Source organism: Carassius gibelio, chromosome B9 (assembly GCF_023724105.1).
Source record: "Carassius gibelio isolate Cgi1373 ecotype wild population from Czech Republic chromosome B9, carGib1.2-hapl.c, whole genome shotgun sequence".
In the NCBI taxonomy this organism is placed as follows: Eukaryota; Metazoa; Chordata; class Actinopteri; order Cypriniformes; family Cyprinidae; genus Carassius; species Carassius gibelio.
Window position 1 is genome coordinate 28,917,679 of NC_068404.1, and position 23,074 is coordinate 28,940,752.

The 23,074-nt window shown below is 34.8% G+C and overlaps 1 protein-coding gene across 1 annotated transcript; it reads right to left on the reverse strand.

The window, feature by feature from the left end:
• Window positions 1-6,220: 6,220 nt before the first annotated feature.
• Window positions 6,221-19,106, reverse strand: pcdh8 (protocadherin 8). The gene is made up of 5 exons (XM_052564417.1): window positions 19,036-19,106; window positions 9,602-11,925; window positions 9,453-9,523; window positions 8,293-8,426; window positions 6,221-7,369 (listed from the first exon to the last, which is right to left on the reverse strand). The coding sequence occupies exons 1-5, from the start codon at window positions 19,049-19,051 to the stop codon at window positions 7,032-7,034; spliced, it is 2,883 nt and encodes a 960-aa protein (XP_052420377.1). The 5' UTR covers window positions 19,052-19,106; the 3' UTR covers window positions 6,221-7,031.
• Between the last annotated feature and the right edge of the window lie 3,968 nt (window positions 19,107-23,074).

A 23,074-nucleotide genomic window follows, 5' to 3' on the forward strand; every position in this document is an offset into this window, starting at 1 on the left:
GTGGCAGTGTTGACTTTTTTTACGTGATTGCAAACTACTGCTCTCGTTGTTTTCATCCCAGTTTAGGAGCACACAAGAGGGGGATGATGAAACCAGTGGTGTTTGTTTTAGTGCATGGTTTCTGTTCTCAAACAGCTCAAATGTTTGTGTAATAATTGTGTAAATATATTTTCTCCCCATATTTTTTCTTGGCCATTCTCTCTCTCTTTCTGTCTCTCTCCCTCTCTCTCTCTTTGTGTGTATATTAAATGCAATTAAAAATATATTTCCCCCTATACATTTAAATCCAAGAAGATACATACACATATGTCACATCTGAAGAAAAATATATTTGTTGCCTATATCACTTGTGGACATTTAACGCTGTTTGCAACATATTTAGAGTATTTTCAAAATATATTTTGGCCACTATATGTATGTGTGTGTGTGTGTGTGTGTGTGTGTGTTTAAGTATAGGTTAAAGTAAAAATATGAACTACCATTCTGGGAACCTGGGAACTGTTGGCTGCATCAGTCACAGAAGCCGTTTGGTTATAAAGGTATTAATTAGCAATGCTCTGTTATTCTGTTATTTTTTTGAGCAGAGCACATATAATAATAATGCCAATCCATGCTGACTCCTGTGATAAGCTCTAAAGACTTGTGTAATAATTAAACCGTGCAGCTGTTTCAATAGTTTGATCACATGATGTGTTTTGATTGTCCTGATTTTGAGCTATCTAGGGCAGAGCCTCTCATCCCCATCAGCCCTTCATCTTCATTTACTCGTAGTACACTGGGTACCATTATCAGTAATATTCACCATTAAAATAGAGATTCATTTTTCCCCCCATTCAATGATGTAGGTGTAAAACACACTCAGTTGCGAGCTTCCTTTCAAACTGAAGCTGTTTGAGAAACTGCATTTAATTTGATATCGGTTTAATTGGATGAGATGAAAATAGGACAGAGTGTTGTATTGTTATGGAGACGTGTGAGTGAGATGAAGAGCACTGCTTTTGAAAATTCATAAATATGCATACAGCCTCATCAACACAATTGAGAAAACATATTATCGCGCTGTTTGTTTTATATCCTGAAAATAACCTCATGTGTTAACTTGTGTTTGACACCCCCAATAAGTTATTTCAAAGTTGCATTCTCTGTTTTTCAAGATTTAACAAAGCAAAAGCAAAAACTTTCCCCACTGAGGTTCACAGACATCTGGCATTACGTCATTTGTTTGCAAATGGATGCTCTGCAGTGAATGGGTGCCGTCAGAATGAGAGTCCAAACAGCTGATAAAAACATCACAATAATCCACACAGCACTCCAGTCCATCAGTTAACATCTGGAGAACACAAAATTTTGTGTATTTGTAAAAAACAAATCCATCATTAAGACATTTTTAACTTCAAACCATTGCTAAAAATGGCTAAAATATGAGTCCATAATCCATAATAACACTTCCTCCAGTGAAAAAGTGTTCTGGTCTGAATCAGGAGAGAGATCTGCACAGATCAAGAAGTGTTTAAACAGCTTTAAACAAATATGTGGCTGGGTTTTGATGTGAGAGACAACAGGAGATGCACTTTTTGACTTGAGGAAGCGTTATTATGGATTATGGACTTATATTTTGGACAGAAGCAACAGTTTTAAATTAGGTTTGGGCATCTTAATGATGGATTAGTTTCATCTTTTGTCTTCTCCAGATGTTCACTGATGGACTGGAGTGCTGTGGATTATTGTGATGTTTTTATCAGACTCTCTTTCTGACGGCACCCATTCACTGCAGAGCATCCATTGATGAGACACTGATGCAATGCTACATTTCTCCAAATCTGATGAAGAAACAAACTTAAATGACCTGAGGGGGATCACATTTTCAAAATGTTTTCATTCTGTTCCTTTAAATCTGCTTCATGATTTTTCTTTATAGGCACAGCTTTAATTAAAATGTGAGCTGTACACATCTGAAATGGGCAAAAGTGGATATTAAGAAAGTTGTTTGTTTATGCATGGCAAACCCTAAGAGGCTCTTGCGTGATATTTCCTTTACCAATCGAACCATGGGGAGAGCTCAAAATGACATATTTCTGCAACAGAAATTTGGTTAAAAATTGCTTTTAGGTGCAAAAAAAGCCCCCTCCGAAAACGGCAGTGCTATTCATCTTTAGTAAGTATTGCAAGATCTTGTTCTCATGGGCCTCACTAGTGCCGGCAATTACACGAGAACCACACACTTGAAAGCTGAAACTCGGTTTTGCTCATTCAATCAATGCTTCATGAGAAGAAACATTCATTAAAAAGCAATTTCAGTTTCTAATCCTGCCTAGATTAAAAATGTTGACAGAAAATGGCTGTTTGACTACATACTGTATTTCTACTACATTATTGTGGGAGGCATGCTTTAGTACTTCTTTATTTTTTTATTTTCTTATATTTCTCATTTTTTGTTTATTAAATTTCCTGTTTGTATGCATGTTTACACGCCAGGGTTATTTTAGTTAACCAAAACCCAAAGCATTAAAAACATTTTTGTTACTTGAAATACAATAAACTGCAACTGAAATAAAATAAAATGTAATAAAAACAAAACGTATTTAATTTTAATTTTGTGCAACTAAAACTGAAATGATGTATAAAAACTGTGACTAAAATAAAATGACTCAAACTCTATCCAAAATTAAAATAAAAACAAGACAAAAACATAAAAATGAATTAAATAATGAAATATGAATACATTATAATAAACTAAAGTTTGTGCAAAAGATGTAATTTTTTTTCTGGATTTTTTATTTTATTTTATTTTTTATTGGGTAAATATTTTTGACCATATGGCAATAAAAATAGTTAGAATATAATAATGAATAATTATTCTAAGGACTATGAGATAAAAATGCATGATATTTGTTATAATGTGTTGTTTTTTGGTCTGAGGTACTGACGAGACATTTTTATGTTCAACATAAACTCAGTAAGACACTTGTTTGGGAAGAATACTATACAAGTATGATAATAATAGAGTACCAAACATGTACTTTACAACACAAGCCATTTCAATCATAATCTTTAAGTTTTCTAGTGCATAATAACATGTAATGGCACTGTGATTTATGAAAAACCATCAACAAAACTAGTTGAAAAGCACAACATGTATTGTATTTGTAAGTATGCATGTGTAGTAGCTGCTGTTGCGATAAAAACACCATCGTTTGGACAGATAATCTACCTGTAGAACTTTAATGGGCATAAATACGAAACATAATTACACGCACTCAAAACTATTTCTCCGACATAGAATTAATTGAGCAATTTACTTTGCCCATAATGCATGATATGGATAAATTATCTTTCATTATAGATGAACAGACCCATGGCTTGAAATGCTGAGGCCTGTTTAGTTTCATCTCAATAGCATCAGAGCACTTAATAAAGACATATGAAGGATCGGAGATTATTAGACTCATTTGCCATGTACTGTTGCTGCTGGAAGCTCATTAAATACATTTTTCAGCATTAACAGTAGTCTTTAGAAACACTAGGGAACAAACTGGTGAAGAGTGTTGAGCGATCTGGAGGTTTTCGTGACACAATGCATGTCCACATGTCTGTCCACGAGTCAAAACTGAAACTGCAAGCCTCTGAGTGAACAAATCCTCCTCCTTAGCCTTACAGGAATAGTTACTCTAACTTGAAAACATGCTGAAAATGTGCTCACTCTCAGGTCATTAGGATGAGTTTGTTTCTTCATCAGATTTGGAGAAATGTAGCATTGCATCAGTGTCTCATCAATGGATGCTCTGCAGTGAATGGGTGCCGTCAGAATGAGAGTCTGATAAAAACATCACAATAATCCACAGTTCATCAGTTAACATCTAGAGAAGACACAAACAAATCCATAATTAAGATGCATTTAACTAAAATACGAATCCATAATCCATAATACCGTTCCTCTAGTGAAAAGATGAACATACTCTGTTGTCTCTCACATCAAAACCCAGACACAGATTTGTTTAGATCTGTTTAAACGCTGCTTGATCTGTGCAGATCTCTCTCCTGATTCAGACCAGAACACTGTTTCACTGGAGGAAGCTTTATAATGGATTATGGACTTAGATTTTATTTACAAACATCTTAATGGTGGTTTTTGTTTCTGACAAACACACAGATTTAGTTTTCTCAAGACATTAACTGATGGACTGGAGTGCTGTGGATTATTGTGATGTTTTTATCAGACTTTCATTCTGACGGCACCCATTCACTGCAGAGTGACCTGAGAGTTTGCATTTTTGGTCAACTATTCCTATATGAAATTATGGAAAAATGTAATTTTTTTATAGTAAATTACTGTTTGTCATGATAGGTAAAAATTGATAGCCTGAATGCACTGTAAGTCGCTTCGGATAAAAGTGTCTGCTAAATGCATAAATTAAATTAAATTAAATTAAATTAAATTAAATTAAATTAAATTAAATTAAATTAAATTAAATTTAATTTAATTTAATAAAATAATTTAATAAAATAATTTAATTTAATTTAATTTTTAATTTAAACAAAATGTTACATTTTCTCAACTCTTCAAAATCCCAAACATGCAAAAGCTGTTTAAAATCACAAGTTTGTTATGAAATGTAAAGCATCCGAGTTCTTATATGACAAATGCACTTGCATTACCCAACAGACACAGAATACATGATGCATTTAATACATTTCTATTGTGTAATCAATCTCACCACATAGTTTCCTGTCACATGAAGATCACATGTATTAAAATAAAAATAGAAGCAAAAAAAAAAATTATTATATTGCAAGTGAAAGACTTTTCCTAAATTAAACTTATTTTTTTTTTAAATGAAACATTCGTTAAGTGTGGGAGAACTGTATGTTGGTGTCTTGTAAACTCACTCAGATATGTTTAAACATGTTGAAATCTGCTTGATGGGAGAGTTTTGAAGGCCTTTAGCTGTACTCTTGTAGTTTTAACCCTGTCCTCTTTCTGTGCCTCTCTTCTGACCTATATGGAAACACTGAGAGAGGAAACAATAACCTGTTTTGTGCGCTATTGATCTTTTTGTGCATTTGCCCTTCATATCCAATTGGAAATCTGTCATATCCCATCAGCTATGAGCAATTACTAAGGAAGGATGATGCCGCCGTTCCTCTTGTTATTTCCACGAGTGAAAACATCCTGTTAGGCCAGAGTCAAATGAAAGAAACTTCCTGTTTACTTATTTATTTTCTCTCCTCAACTCCCATTTCAGAGTGAAAGCACCTACAGTTTATGATGAATGTTTCATAGTGTTTTTTATTGTGCTGCGTTGTTCCCGTTCCAGAATTACACAACCTTCATATTAAATGTTTAACCCCGCATGCTTTGAGAACAGCCCAAACCAGTTTATTCCAAAGGCATGACACAATTTATGGATTTATGGATCTATTTGTCGTCAGTGTGAGCTTTGAATGACAGAACAGGACCATAAAAAATAAAAAATAAATAATAATAATACATATATATATATATATATATATATATATATATATATATATATATATATATATATATATATATATATATATATATATATATATATATATTATTATTATTATTATTATTATTATTATTGTTATTATTATTTATATTTTTAATTTAAGTGTATTATTCTAAATACACTTAAATTGAATGCAATCTTAAAATCTCTAAATCTCTCTATATTTAATAATTTCCTATTATTATTATTATTATTATTGCTATTATTATTTATATTTTTATTCTAAATACACTTAAATTGAATGCACACTTAAAATCTCTATATATTTAATAATTTCCTATTATTATTATTATTATTATTATTATTATTATTTATTAATAAATACATACATACACTTTTGACATCAGCACCAAGCGAAATCTTTTATTCTTGCCCTGATATTCTCTGTTGTATTATATTTCTGGTGTTTGTGTATTATATCACTGTATTATATGTTGGACTGCAGCTAACTGAAGATGTCTATATAATCTCTCACCGCAAGCTCTTTAACTCCACTAATGTGCCTGATTGTGTCGTTCTAAGCCTCATTCTTCACATGTTATTATTGTGCTGTGTTACAGAGCAGCTAATCCAGAGCAGACCGTGTGTGTGCAATAATCGGACAGGCTGGATTTGAGGACTTTACTTAATGTGTCTTTTACAGCTAATCAGCTATTAAACGAGACGTTCTCAGAGGTCAGGCAACAAAATGGGCTTCTAAGTACTTTATTTGGGTCACTGAGGTGAGGAAGTGATGTACAATTAATATGTACAGTCTTTGCACAAGTTTTAAAGCCCTGCTTAAAAAGCCGGGAAATAAAGAAAAGGAAAAAAAAGCATTCATCTACTTTACAAGAAACTACTATATTGTCGTCTGTCTGCTTCAAAATGTCATGCTTAATTCAATGTAGCGTGCCAATTATTGGTGAAATTTAGCTATTTTTGAGGGAGAATTGTTCTACACCCAATTTTTTTAGCCACTTTTGGAAGAGATTTAACTTTTTTTAAAGAGACACTTAATGAGGATCTATGTGCAATTAGAAAAAAGTTTAACATATTTGAGAATTTTTACACTATTAGGTAGAAATATAAAAAATATAAACACAAAAACAAAAAACAAATTCTTATTCTAAACTAATTTACTTATTTTGTCTTTTAGTAAATACATACAAACACATTGCTAATAACACCTATAAAAGAAATTAAATTAGTTTAGTACTTATTTACATAAAATGCATCATTTTGGTGAGTCAGCAACACACAAAAAGGGTTGGAAAAGACAGTACAAAATATACAAATATATATATAAAAAATCTTCATGTTAATTTAAGTCACACCGGCTGTTCTTAAATATATTTTCCTGAATTAAAAAAAAACAAGAAAAGAATGGAAAAACACTTCCATTTGTTGCATGTATCAAAAGTACTGACTGCTAAATTGCTGGGAAAGTTTTGCTTAGTCCGTCACATTATCAGCTAAAACATCAGATTCGATGAACAAGACTGAACTCTTATCTGATGTTTAAAAAGTGGTAGCGACTTCAGATGACTCTGAACCCAGAAACACATCTTTGCCGGTCTCAGTCTGCTCTTGGACGCCCGTCGTCGCTCTTCTGGTCTGATGGGCCGAGTATGAGGGCAGCGTTCCTGTCCTGGAGAAGCTCTGAGCGGGGCGCTGTGTGTTCATCATGTTGGTGTTACTGTGGCTCTCTCTCCAGGAATGAGGAGAGACGTGGCTGGTGTTGTAAAGCGGTGCTGGTGCGAATCCGATGGTGTAGGCGCTGCCAGGCGGGATGTGCATGTTTCGGGTCTGGATAACCTGAGCTGTGCTCTTCCAGTCTCCTGCGCTGTTGAATGCACCTTACAGAGAAAAAGACAGAGGAATTTAATGCACTGAAAAAATAATTTCCGTGGTCGTTGTTTTTTTTTTTTGCCTGATTCATGTTCATTTGTCACTCTAATTGCTTTTTTAGGCATGTTGCAAAACTCTTTTATTTGTTTTTACTCTTTGCCAGTAAATCAAGTTATCAAGAAAAAATATTTTAATAAAATGCAAAAAAAAAAAAAAGTTTTTACTCATATAAATAAAAAATAATAAAATAAATAGATTTTTTATGGCTAAAATATATTTTAAATATATGATAAATATTTGTTGCAAACAGTGAAAGCCTCTTGGAATAACATATATGGAGGACAAAATATATTTTAAAAAATGCATATTTCTGTTTTTATAAACATATTTCAAAAATAATAATGTTTATGTAAATATAAAATATTTTTGGCAATTTTTTTATATTTTTACATATATATATATATATATATATATATATATATATATATATATATATATATATATATATATATATATATATATATTTCTTTCTTTTTTTTTTTGCTTAATGAGAAATATCTAAACATTCTTAAATCAAGATACATTTTTTTGAGAAACAAAATGACTTAAGATTTAAATTCTGAAAAAAAGTATTAAAAGTAAGTGAGTTTATGCTTTAAAAAAATCCACCAACAGTGTCAGAAAAATACACTTAATTTAAGGGAAAACAATATTTCCTGTGTTTTAAGGAAAACTCACTTAATTTCATTAATCATTCTTTCAGTCGTTATGTCATTTTGCATTTCAAGGAAATGTACAGCGATTTAGAATGTTTAAATATTAGTAATAGAAAATAAAAAAATATACAGAGTAAGAAAATCAGTGTTTGCAGCAAAGCCAACAATCTCAGAGAAGCCCCAGTGAAGCTGGAGGGTCAGATAAGTGTCCGCACCTCTGGCCAGCGGCTGGAAGGTCGTCAGGCCTCTTTTCTGAGCGGCTCCGCTGATGTCAGAGTCGCTGTCATTGAAATCACTGTCTCCTTTACCGCTGTCCTTCACGCTCAGCTGATCTGTGTTGCTGGTGCCACTGCGAATACAATCACATCAGATCTGTCAGCCACTGAATAACACTCGATCAGATTATTGATATTCCACTGCAGAACAAAACACTATATTCACTGGGACATGACTAATAGACCAGCGCTTAACATTCGGTTCATGACCTGTTGTAGACTACACCCTGACAAAAATATGTGTATTTGTCAGCTGTAGTTGCAAAACTAAAACAAGGCCCAAAAGTATATAAAAAAAATTGCATTCAAACACGGAAATAATTGATATTTAAGCCTATAATGGAAAATAAATAACATTTCAGATGCAGTATTTACAGATGACTAATCAAATGCGAGTAAATAAGTGACACTGAACACGTGACTGATTTTTAGATTCACATTCATTCTCCAATTCATGATTATTTGTCACTAAAAGTTATAGAAACACTATCATGAAAAATAGAGGCATTTCAGATGCACCATTTATTTGTGAATAATCAAAGGAAACTACACGAGTGTTACTGATCATGTGACTCTTCAGACACAGAATTAGCTATATTCATTTTCAAATTTATGATTATTTGTCACTCAAATCATTATGCTGATTATATAATCAGAATATAATCATTTAAAAAAAAAAAAATTAAAAATAATAATTACATATTTTATCATAATATAACACTTTAATATATGAATATAATTTAAAAAAAATTTAAATACTTTAAAATAATAATTACATATTTATTCACTTTAAAATTTTAATATATTAATTTTTATTTTTTAAATAATTTAAAATGATATATTTTTAAAATAATATAACACTATATATATATATATATATATATATATATATATATATATATATATATATATATATATATATATATATATATATATATATATATATATATATATATATATATATATAAATTTCTATTTTCTATTTTGATTGTTATTAATGTATGGTCAAGCAATTAAATGGGAATTATCTAGGTAGACAAATATACCAGACAAAAAATAAAAAAAAATACAAATAAAAATAAATTTGCAACTGTTCTTACCTCCTTTGTAGACAGTATCTTTCATCTTGCCATAAAAATGTTTGCTCAAAAGGTTTGCATGGCAGGAACAGCTATGAAAACAAAAGCTCAAAGTTAGTATGCTGGCAGAAATGTATATGTGCATCAAAACAGCAGCCAAAATCACTCACCTTTTCCTCAAAATCCATGCTTTTATCTTCATACAGAGGTTGCATTGAATCGCCTTCGCTCCTGAGGAAGGCATTGGGGCCTCCATAAATGTCTGAACCGCCAGAGTTGTTCTTGGAAAGCGGGGTTGATCCGTACAGGCCATCTCTCCCAAAGTTTCTTCGCCTTCGTTTGATGGAGCAAGTCACGGTGAGGATGACAATCGCAGTCAGCAACAGCGCACAGCATCCAGCGAAACCGATAATCACTGCAGTCCACACGTCAAACTCTAGAGTCTCTTCATCCTTGGATCGGAGTAAAACAACCACCTGGTCCTCTTGAGCACCTGTGTCTGTCACCACGAACCGGACGCTTGCTGTGCTAGAAAGCGACTCTCTTCCATTATCAGCGACCGAAACTTTAATCTGTAGGACGTCTCCACATTGCGCAGTGAGTTTTCGTGTCAAGACGATTTCGCCGCTGTTTTTATCAACTGAGAAAAGTTTAGCATCGTCTTCTAGGATATGGAAACTGATCTCGCCGTTCACACCGCTGTCTTCATCTTGAGCCGTCAATTTTAACGCTAAATAGCCGCTCCGAGCGTTAAAGGGAATCGGGACGTCGGCGGAATTGTTTCGTAACACCGGATATGTGAAATACGGGAAGTTGTCGTTCTCGTCCACCACGCGGATATGAATTAACGTCGTGCTCGATAACGGCGGGAAACCTTTATCGCTGGCTTTGACCGCGAACTCGACTTCTTTCAGCGTCTCAAAATTAAACGATCTCAACGTGTACAGCGAGCCAGAATGAGGATCGATGGAAACGAACGTAGAAATCAGCGAACCGTCTGGCGTTTTGCTGTCGATTAGGCTGTAGGAGACTTTTCCGTTTTTCCCAACGTCGAGATCGCGTGCGACGAGCGTGGTCAGGTACGACCCGGGAATGTTGTTTTCTATTACTGAGACGTCATAGACGGCTTTGCTGAACATCGGTGCGTTGTCGTTCTCATCTGTGATGCGAATGGTATAATGTTTAACGGTTTTAAACGGAGGAGTTCCTAAATCCTCGGAAATCACAGTTAGGTTGTATTCTGGAATGGCTTCTCTGTCCAAAGTCGTGGTTGTTACGATCATAAAAGTGTCGCTGTAGGCTTGTTGCAGCTTAAAATGCTCGTGTCCTTCTAAACTGGTCTGGACATAGCCGTTGGGACCCGAATCTGCGTCTGAGGTGCTAATAAGAGCTACGAAACTTTCTTCGGCTGCGGATTCGGTGATGAACGCAACTCTGTCGCTGGTGGAAGTCATTGGTTTGATGTTAATCTCCGGCGCATTATCGTTCACATCAACAATTTCGACAATAGCACGACAGGTGGATGATATTGAATTGGCGCCCAAATCGGAGGCTTGGATGTGCAACTCGTACGACTTTTTGGTCTCATAATCGACGGAGTCTTTGAGGGTCACTTCTCCGGTGATGAGATCGATCTGGAAAACACGTGTGACTTCGCTCGGGGAGCCTTCGATGAAGCCGTACACGACTTCTCCGTTGATCCCGGCGTCGGGATCAAAAGCGTGTACTTTTAACACACGTGAGCCGATGGGTGAATCTTCGCTGAGCTGGACTTTGAGTGAGTTGTGTTCGAACGTCGGGCTGTTGTCGTTAAAGTCCAGCACTCGGATGTAAACCGTCATCGAGCCTGATTTCGCTGGCGTCCCGCCGTCAGTCGCCGTCACCTCGATGGTATAAAACTCTTCGGTTTCTCTGTCAAGCGTCTTGATCAAAACAAGTTCAGCTGACTTTTCTCCATCCTCACGAGTGCTGACTTCAACAGCGAAATGGCTTGTGTGTGAGATTTGGTAGCTTTGCACATAGTTGTCTCCGACGTCGCGATCCACAGCGACGTCCAGCGGAAATCGTGAGTTCAAAGGTGAGTTTTCTGATACATCCAAATGCGTTTCGTTGCGTGTGAACTGAGGTGAATGATCGTTAATGTCTTTTACCTCGATCTCGACATGAATGAGCTGGAACTTCTCCTTTGAAAAAGCGACAACGTCAAAAGTTATAAGACACCGTGGAGATCGGTGACAAAGCTGCTCTCGGTCGATGACTTCTCCCACTGTTAAAAGCCCGTCGATTTGTCTCATGTGAATGACGGAGTTTGTCTTCTGTATAAACTTGAATGAAGTCTCAGGATCCTCCGCTGGGTCTATTTTCAGGTCTTGAGAAAGGTTTCCAATCTCTGTTCCAGGTGAGTCTTCCTCAAACGTGAAGTACTTCGTTGTTGTGCAGCTGACTTTGCAGATCATGCACAGAAGCACGAAGTAACTGCAGTAGAGCTTCATATCTGCAAGAAGAACAACAAACGAAACACTTAAAATGAAACGTGAGAATAAAAGCCCTTCATTCAGTCATCACTAGTTCTGCTTGCAGCAGATTCTGGTCTCTCCAGCTCCCACCTATCACATATAGGTCATGGTATATGCAAATTAGCCCTTCTGCTGACCAATGAACACTCACACACTCCCAAATCCCTTGCTATTGCTCTCTATTGGGTAACAGCTATTTCACACCCTGCCTGTTGGAGACCTTTATAAACAATACTCTATTGTTTCATGTCAGACATGCACTACCAGTCAAAAGTTTAGGCATGCTTCACTGAATGTCATTTATTTTTTATGCTCTTAATATCCTTTAATCTTATAGGATTCTGCTCAAATGCATGACATTAGTTTGGTAGACTTAATGTAAACTGTGGATTTCTTTAAAAAGTTAAACCTGTAATAATGAAAAAAAAAAAAGTTTTAGTTTAGTTCTGTCAAACATTATTAGCTAAATAACAATATAAACTTGAATTGTTTAACAAAAATACAATATATATATATATATATATATATATATATATATATATATATATATATATATATATATATATATATACATATACATATACATATACATATATATATACATACAGACTTTTAATGATACAAAAGATTTATATTTTAAAATTAATGCTGTTCTTTTAATTTAATTTCAATGTATCATGGTTTCCACAAAAATGAAAATAAAATATTTTCAGAATTAATGATAATCAGAAATGTTGCTTGAGCAGCAAATCAGTGTATTATACTGATTTCTGAAGATCATGTGACACTGAAAACTGGAGGAATGATGCTGAAAATACAGCTGTGCATCACAGAAATAAATTACACTTTAATATATAATCATTTAGAAAACAGCTGTTTAAAATGAAAATAAAAAATAAAAAAATACATTGTAATAATTTTTCACAATATTACAGCTTTTACTGTATTTTTTATCAGTTTGATCAGTATTTAGTATTTTGATCAGCCTTAATGATACTTCTTTCAAAAACAAATCTTTACACACACAATATTATATATTGGTGACATTATAAGCATTTGAAAACATGACAGAAACAATATTTCGCTAATGTTTTCAAAGTTAACTGACTTGCACTCTTATTAAATGAATCACAAAATCAAATCTGTGCACTTTTCCATCAATCGATTTCCTGAGAAAGCGTGAGCCACGCATACAAATGTAATGCAATTAGGGTTTGTTTTCCAAACAGTTTTTTTAATTGTTTGCCAAGATAAAGGTAATGAGGGTCTATTGATTGGTCTTGGTCAGAGATGAACAGACTGCATAGATAAAGGTGTTAACCCTTTGAAGAGCGAGACCTTCTCCACTTGGCCATTTGGGGTGTGAGGTGTGAAATACGGCACACCCTCAAAAGTCTCATTCATGCTAACAGGCTTTTCTCAGCTCGACACAAATGCAGACCATTTGACAACTGGAACAATTTAACTCTGATACACATGTCTGTCTGGTTAACTTTAGTTAAAGGCTCTCGCACATTTCCAATAACTCATCTCAATGAAAAACTTAAAAGAAATCAAAAGCACGAATTGAACTGTAGCTCAGTTAAGAGCAGTTCGATGAATAAAGCGATAGCATTGTCTGAGAATATAATCTAGCTGTTTAGTGAGCTCTGTCTAATACGATTGCCAGCATATGGAGTCTGAAGTGTTGCAGAAATCTGTATCTTGACATCAGATTAATGCCAAACAAAAGGCTGTGAGTAATCTGAGAGATGGAGATTAGTCTGTAAAGCAGTGTCTGATCTCTGGCAGTAAATAGTAGCATGACTCTGCGACTGGAGTTGAATCGCTCACCTAAACCTGCTGAAGAAAATCCTTACTGTGTTATCCATTTATATTTTGTAAAGTTTATCATGCACCGTTTAATCATAATATTTTTTTTTTTTTAAAGAAATGGAGATGTGTGGATAAATCACTTCTTTAACCTATAGATATAAATATAGACAAAAACCATGAACAAAACTCATTATAAAATAGACATGAAAATGATTAAAGGCACATAACAAAAAATCAAACTGGCTATTCCTCTTAAACTGTTTAATATCATCTTTAGTGCAGGTGTATTTCCCAGCACCTGGATCCAAGGTCTCATCAACCCAAATCATAAAAGAGGAGACAAATTCAACCCTAATAATTATCACTGAATATGTGTAAACAGCAATTTAGGTAATCTCCTTCATTACCTTACTAAAAGAAATGTCAAATCGGCTTCCAATCAAAATACCGCACATCAGACCATATATACACTCTACATACCCTAATTGACACAGAAACCAAACAAAATAATGAAATCTTTTCATGCATTGTTGACTTCAGAAAAGCTTTTGACTCCATCTGGCATGAGGGGCTTTTACTTCAATTAATCCAATGTGGCATCGGAGGAAAAACATACATCATCATTAAATCCATGTACAGTATTTACAAATTGGCAGTTACAATTGAAAACAGACACACAGATTTCTTCCCCTTTGCTTAAGCCCTACACTGTTCAATATTTACATCAGTGAACTAGCAAGAGCCCTAGAACAGTCCTCAGTACCCGGTCTAACCCTAATAGACACTGAAGTTACATGCCTTCTGTTTGAGGATGATCTAGTGCTGCTGTCACCCACTAAAGAGGGTCTCCTGCACACCTTCTGTCAGACATCTTCAGTTAACCTTAAAAAGACTAAAATTATGATATTCCAAAAAAAAGGGCCAGTTTCAAATGAATCAACATACTCTAAGAACACACTAAAAAAAAAATCACACATTTCTCTGAATAAACATCAGTAACACAGGAAACTTTTACAAGGCTGTGAACGACTTGAGAGACAAGGCACGAAGAGCTTTTTATGCAATCGAGAAAAATATGAAACTTGACATCTCAATTGGAATCAGGCTAAAAATAATCCAATCAGTTACAGAACCAATCGCACTCTAAACACCCAATAGAGACTCTGAAGGCAGAAATCTGTCAAAATAATCTTTGTGTACAATGAAAAATTCCACACAATGATTGCAGAGTGGAATTAGGGCTGTTCCCACTAAAAAAAAATAATTTTAAAAAGCCATTTACAATCCAAAACCCTAGCTTGACTAAATCAAATCATTAAAACACAGAAAGAGAAATATCTGAAACACTGGACAGAAGCAACAGCTCAAAAAAGTTAATTAGAATGCTATCTGTCTCTAAACAGAGAATATAAATAGGCAGAATACCTAAACACAGACCCTAAACTAAGAAAAGTGCTGAGTATGTCCAGACTCAGTGACCATAGCCTCACTATAGAGACAGACAGACACAGACAGACCTGGCTGCCAGAAGAAGACAGATTGTGTCCACACTGCACACAACAAGTGGAACAGACTGCACTTTTTAACAAAATGCCCTTATTATACACAAATTGGGGAAACATTCTTCCCCCAATTCAGAAACCAGACTTCAACCAGATACAGCAAAAGGACAAACTCCCGTACATTCTGGGAGAAACCTGAACAAGCTCTAACCTGGCTGCATCAAGTCCTGCCATGATAAAAGAACAAGCAGAAGAACAGAACCGCAAGAAAACACTGTACAACACACACAAACCCAGTCCTTCTCCTGTCTTTTTATTAGTACTTTCAGTTTACTGTATACAGATATATAGACTCTATATGCTATATACTTTTATTCTTATGTATATTTGTGTTAAATCTCTATTTAAATGTCTCTATTTCTATGCTTTGGCAATCTAAATATACATTTTATACCATGCCATTAAAGCTACTTGAATATAGATAGATAGATAGATAGATAGATAGATAGATAGATAGATAGATAGATAGATAGATAGATAGATAGATAGATAGATAGAATGCACTAATGTTCTGAATGAAGGACAGTTCTCAGATCTGGAATCTCATTGATGTTGCTCCTGTCGTTACGTGTGTAACTCCCCCCCGAGACAGCAGTAATACTCAACACCTACTGGGTGTCTAAATCCTGGATTTGAAGCCGTTTGACAGTTCACACCAGCCAGTTACAGAAAATTAGTTGTGTGCTGCAAAGAGGCTTATAATAAAGTGAAGCTCTGCTGTTCATCTCCGATGCATCTGTCACCGACAGGCTGAAACATCACCAGTCTGAGAGGTGCTTCAAAACTAAAAAGGGAATCAAAACGTTACATGAACATGCAGAAACAGTTTAAACATTAACACACTGACTGATCGTAGTCAGTTAAGCTGGATTGTTACATCTTAGTTAGAGATTGTGTCTGGGTTGCATGCACTCTTTGTGAAAGAGCAAGAGAAAACTCATTAACCCTAATGGTTACTGTTCTTGTTTTTACCGTGTCTTATGACAGCTTCAGACAGCGCACATTCTCCGGATTAGACCAATAGTGTTTGCCAGTAAGAAGTGTGATTAAAGAAAGATCACAGCTTGATTAAGATGTGTTTGGTGGGCCTAAGAGTATTACTGAGTGCTAACAAGCCAGGCCATCTGTTGTGCTATTAAGATGTTTAACTGTAATCAAGAGAAGAAACAGTTTGGCAGGAGATGCTTCAGCTTCACTTGCTTTTGCATATGTACAAACGCACACTACAATAAGACTGCACGCTGAGATGTGAAGAAAGGAAAGAGAAAAATGCTTTTAATGGGAGCTCAGCCATCCAGAGTTTGTGGAAAGTTAAAAATCTGCATAGTCACACGTTTGTTCAACATATGATCACATGCCAAGATCCCAGCAGGAATAATGTGTGTCCTAGAAAGAAACTGGATGAAGTGTGATCATTTCAGAAGCATTTCCTCTTATTATTAATGTTGAAAACTGTTTAGATAAAACAAAAACAAAAAAGATTTTAAAAGAAAAAAACAAGGAAATTAAACCTTTTATTCAGCAAAGGCACATTATATTAATAAAAAATGACTGTAAATACATCTATTTCAATTATATTTTTTATTTTGTTCATTATATGATGTACCACAGTTTGCACAAAAAGTAAGCAGCAGAAGTAATAAGATTTATTAACGTTTTGCACCAATAACAACTGAGCAGCAAATCAACATAAGAATGATTTCTGAAGATCATGTGACACTGAAGACTGGAGGAACGATGCTGAAAATACAGCGGAGCATCACAGAAATAAATTACATTTTAACACATATTCATACAGAAAACAGTTATTTTAAATAATATTCTACAATTTTACTGTATTTTTGATCAAATAAATGGAGCCTTGGCGAGCAGAAGAGATTTATTAAAAAAATTATATATAATAACATTTATTATTCCATAATTCTGATCAAAATTATAAAGTTTTGGACACTTTAGTTGCACCAAAAATGTCTGAATTTAACAAATCGATACAAATTAGCAAGCATTTAAAATAAAAGACGCCTGTTTTAAAACTTTTTCTAATGCAATTACATTTTAGCATCCAAGTTTCCATGCACTTTGCATTTATTTCTATAGCACTTTTCACAATATCCTATATGTTGTTTAAAACCAGCTTTCAGTTTCTACATTACAAATAAAAGTAATCTGTGTCAAAGTAGCATCCATACGGCATTAATGTCCAAATCACAAACTCATTTAAGCAAAGACATGAAAAATGAACACAGCAAAGCAATGGTAATATGGTGTGATAATAATGATTGCAATATAAGGAAAATGTGGCGATTTTTAGGCAAACATTAGGACAGTTATCTAACAGCGCCCTTTAGAGCTGCTATATCTGTCCGTGTGCATGTCGTCACATTTTGTTGTGAAACATTTGCAGTGTTTTCACCATGTGTCACATTTGTAGCATTTGCACACATAACAGCAAATGGAAAGATGCGTTGAAGCACACAATGCATTCAGAGGTCATTTTTGCTTTGTTGTGATAAGACTTATGCTAGTGTATGATCCAAATGGGTGGTGGTGTGTGTGTGTGTGTGTGTGTGTGTGTGTGTGTGTGTGTGTGTGAAGCAGCTGTAAGGGTGTAAGAGAGCGATCAGTGTTTGCCTTCACACCTTCAGCGCAGACTGAGAGACGTCGTTTCCACACCAGACTGTTTGACACTGATGCATTCAGCAGTCAGTACCACGTCAAGCCATATTTAAGGAACAACAAATATTTTTTAGGTAACTAATAATCTTAATTTAAATCAGGACCATCTCATATGTTCATCATGAGTCAGCGACACATGGATGTGTGGATGTGACAAATCAGTTTTGTGGCTTTTAAAAAGGATTTAAAAACTTGATTTTAATAATAAAAAGCGATTGAAAAAGATGAGTGGCTTAAAACTCCCTAAATTGAATTATTCATTGGTTAGCACCCCTTAGGTTTACTTTAATTTTAACTCATTTGTTTCCATATATTTTTGGGGGTTTTTTCTATAGTTTGTTTGCTTGTTTATCGTTTCACACCTTCTTAGCTCTGAATAAGTTTAATAAAAGTCAAACAAAAGATCATGCTGACTATGTGCAAGTGAACCTGATCAATATTTTCCAAAAAAAATATTAATTTTCTAAGACTTTTTAAGCCTTTTTTAAGACTTTTTTTTCTCCATGTCATAATAAAAACAAATTATTTGCTCTTTTATTAGCCTACAATTTTCTTAAAGTCGTATTTTATCTTCAGCTTTTCAAATGAAACTTTTTATAATATCTGGACATTTTTATAAAACTAAATGATGCTCTACCTGCTTAGTTCAGGTATTTTAAAACATGTTTGTCAGAGAAAAGCTGCATTCAAGTCATAGCATATATTTTGCTATTAATTATTATCATTTTACACTATAATATATTATTTATCTTTTCACTGTATATGCTTCTTGGACAAGTAAAATAAAAGATAATGGAAAAAAAGAAAATAGTCAAATGCTGACTGTATGTGTGTGTGTGTGTGTGTGAGTGTGTGTGTGTGTGTGTGTGTGTGCGTGTGTGTGTGTGTGTGTGTGTGTTTGAACCCAACCATTATCTTCAAGGTTTCCGAATATATAATTATGACTTTCTAAATCATTAATATCTTACAGATGTAAAAATTACCTTGACGTCATAATAAGATCAAATTTGTTGATATTTTAAGAAAATGACTGACCTTGACTCAAAAGCATGTGAGCTGACAGGAATGTTGTGGGCCTCTATGATGATGTCATTTCCTGTTCTCTGCATGTCTAGTCACATGACTAAATGTTGTCTATACCAAATGCATTTATTTATTTGTAATTTATTTAATTACAAATCATTTTGATTACACTTTTTATAACAATATCTGACCTTTTACTCATTATATATATAATAGATTCAGGCAAAAATGTATTAATGTACTCGTATGTGAGTGACTGATGAAGTATGAACAAATCGAACTGAAAAATCACTAGATGAAGTTTTATGTTTTTGAACGAAGTCTCACCAAGGGTGCTTTTATTTGATACAAAATACAGTCAAAATGTGAAATATTATTATAAAATTCCACTTTGCATTAAAGAAATACACTACATTTTAAAATTAATCACATAGAAAACAGTCATTTTTAAATTGCAATAATATTTCAATTTTTTATTTTTACTGTACTTTTTAAAACTTGTCCAGTGGTGTACATATGCGTACAATTTACTAAACAAGATAGATAAAAACAAAAGCCTCACTTCTCTGTCAATTAAGAGTCTCAAAACATAACTGAAATACAATATTCAGTAGACGTCTCGTCTTGTTTACACCATTCAAGATGTAAGCACTACCAGATTTGGTGGCTTTCTATAATTATATGCCTGAGTTGTTAATTATTGAATGAAACATTGTTCAGTAATAGTCTGTGTTTCTAAAGACGAGCTCATCTGGGCTGTTTCTTCAGATCGATTGGCAAGTCGAAGACTGGTTCATTTGTTGTGGAAGTGAAATCAGAGTTTAGGAGTTAATGAAATGGCACTCCTTCAATTATTATAGGATTGAATTCTTCCTGTGGGACGTGGGGATGTTTTTCTCATCTTTCTGGCTCTCTGTTCTTCATCTAACGGCAGGAATAGATTCGCAGGCGTGCTGAGAAACCTCCAAAAGCCAGAGCTGGAATATCAAATCTCTGGCTTGTCACACACTGTCAGCAAGAGAAAGTCGGAAAAGATTTGCTAAGCAAAGACCAATTACAGTAATGAAATGCATGACATATTTTTTTCATTATTTAATGCAAAATTAATTAGTCTATTAGGATACACTTGAATTATACACACGTTCTCTGTAATTGGCTCTCGATGGAATTATAACCGCAAAAGCAGATGTAGGCCAGCTGAATACAGATGTATAATGTGATATCGCTCAAAGCCCTGATTGCATTATGGAGCTGAGACTGCCATCAATTTTGTATTGAATATTTAAAGCGCAGGAGCAAATTAAAAGAGACTCTTTCATATGGGGGATATGAGAGATGCTGTCCCATTTTCCTGTGCGTTCTCGCACGTATCGGCTGTTGTGCATCATATAAGCGTCTCTTTTGGCACGGGCTGGGCCTGTTGTCAGCTCCGAGCCACTCAAAGACTGACTGAACGGGCCGCGGAGACACAGAGATAGGGAACACACAAGTGAGAGAGAACAGAAGATACAAAAGAGATATGAGATATTCATGTTACCCCTTCAAGGACCATGCATATATTAACATATCAATTCTTTTAAAATCAGGAACTTGGCAAATCTAATGAAAACTGCCATGTTCGGGTCACAGGCCTATTTCACCCCACAACCCCCCACCCACAAGAAATCACATTTTGCATAAAAGCCTATTTTATGATTTTTTTTTTTTAAATGGGCAAAAAACTTATTTTTGGGGGGGGGGTTGGGAATTTGGTTGGTATGCAAAATAAATTAAAGTTACGTATAAATTCATCATATCACATTCATCCTTCATCATAGTTTACCATGAAAATATTAAATAAAAAATTCAATTTTTCATAAAATAATTTTTTACGTATAGACCGTATATTTAAAAAAGCATGTTTAAATAATTTTAGCATTATGGCAATGAAAATATGATGGGGAAGTTGTCAAAACAATGCAATGCAAATCTTATTCAAAAAAATGTTAAATATTTTTTTATTATTTATACATTTGGGGTTAAATTTGACCCAGAGATTTATTTTTTCTCAGCATTCACTTCATTACTTACAAACAAATGATTTTTTCTTTGACAGCTGCACTGCTTATTAAGTGTCCTTATACTGAATGATTTTTACCTGTGATGATGATGATGAGGATGATGATGATGAACTACAGGACACTGTAGAAGAGAAGAGCGCCATCTACATGTTTAAAGCATCAGCTCTATTGTCTCTTCAGTATGCACTGCTGAAAGCCTGAGATTTACACCACTTCACTATTTCTGAAGGCGCAGGGGAAATTGTTTCCAGAATATGTGAATTCACCTCTCACTGAGCACACGACATGACCAATACGCTGGCAACCGCTCTTAATAAAAGTGTAAGTCAAATTGTCATGTCGCAAATTACTTCCGATTTACTGAAGAAATTTGAATAATCCTATGTTCCTTATGAATATGGAAATGCAGGCGGCTTTGAAACCCGAAACCCATAGTAGCAAAACATCCGACTGAACGCTTTAATCCCATTATACAGGCTAGATTTCATGCCTTCAAATTGCCTTTCACCACCTAAAGGTAAAGAAGCAGAATCTTTCACAAACATTTGCAATTGACAAAAATATGCATATTGCTGCTGACCTAATTGCTATAGGCCAGAGTTTACACACACACACACACACACACACACACATGCAAGAAGTTTGAGAACACAATAAAAATATACAGTTTAAAGATTTCACAAAAATGCATGCCACTGGCAAACCTTCTAATTTCATGGAAAAGAGTCATTTAAGAGCCGTGTTTATTATGTCTGTACCAGGCAGCTGTGCACATAAATGTCTTTTGGAAATAACAGACTAGCATCTGACCGTTTACAGAAGCAAGGCGATGTGAGAAAATGCTTGTGCCATTTAGTAGGATGTGCTCTGCATTACAACAGATCCAGTCTGAATGATGTCATGGCAGAAATGCTCGTGGGACACCAGTAGATGGCAATAGAAACAGAGGGGAACGGCTCGTCCTTTGTTTGGACTGAGATGTGAGAGGAGACACTGACTGAGTGTTGAAGGACAAGTCAGGACTCTGCTTTGTTTCCACTGAATGTCTTAATGAACCTTACTTTCCTGTTCATGCATATTATGTGCAATCTTGCTTGTGTAATGTATATCTGATGTTCTGTAGTACATTATATGAGTGCAGAGACGATTAGTCTATATGCAATAAGTTCTCCATATTAAATTAATCATATCCGATTGAATGTTCTTATTCCTTTGTGCTCATTTTTGGTAAGAATAGACGTGTTTTCAGATCGCACGGGACTGTTGTGCCGGAATGCATTAGAGTAGAAAGAGAGAAGTGACATGGCAAATATTTCATTTCCCCATCAGATTGGGAACAACAGTTGGACTAAAGACGCTTCCCCTCCGTGGTGACAGCGTTCCACCCCAGAGCCTTCGTCCCAGCTGTCGCCCACATTTCACCACAGGAGCCCGGCGCATAACTCATCATCAAAAGATTTTATTCTTTCCCCCCTTCGTTCTTTTGCAGGAAATAATGCTGATCTGCTGCTCTCCGGAAACTGTTCTGTGATACTTGGAGTTGGCTTGAAGACGTTTATTCACAGAGCCTCTGCAAGCCAACACAGTTAAAAATATTCTTCAAAAAGGAACCAAATGCTGAGTTTAGGGGAAAAACAGCATCTGTGAGTGGTTTTGTTTCTCGCTGGCCATTTGCGAGCAGTTGTGAGGTTGTTTTGGGCAAGTACTTTTGTGCTGGAGACAGCTGAAACACACAAAAAACATTAACTTGTTCTCTCTTTCTTTACTTTTTTTATGTGCATCTAATCTGGTTTAATTTGGAAGTGTCTACTGCAAGTTTGTATGATAAATTGGTTGCAATGTTTGCTCAGTTTTAAGTTGCTTTGGACAGATGTTTCTGCTGAATGACTAACTGATGCTAGAGTTAAAGATAGAAACACTTTTTTTAATCAAATCTGTTTTTAAACATTGTTATACAAACACAACACAAAATACAGAACAATTACAACTTT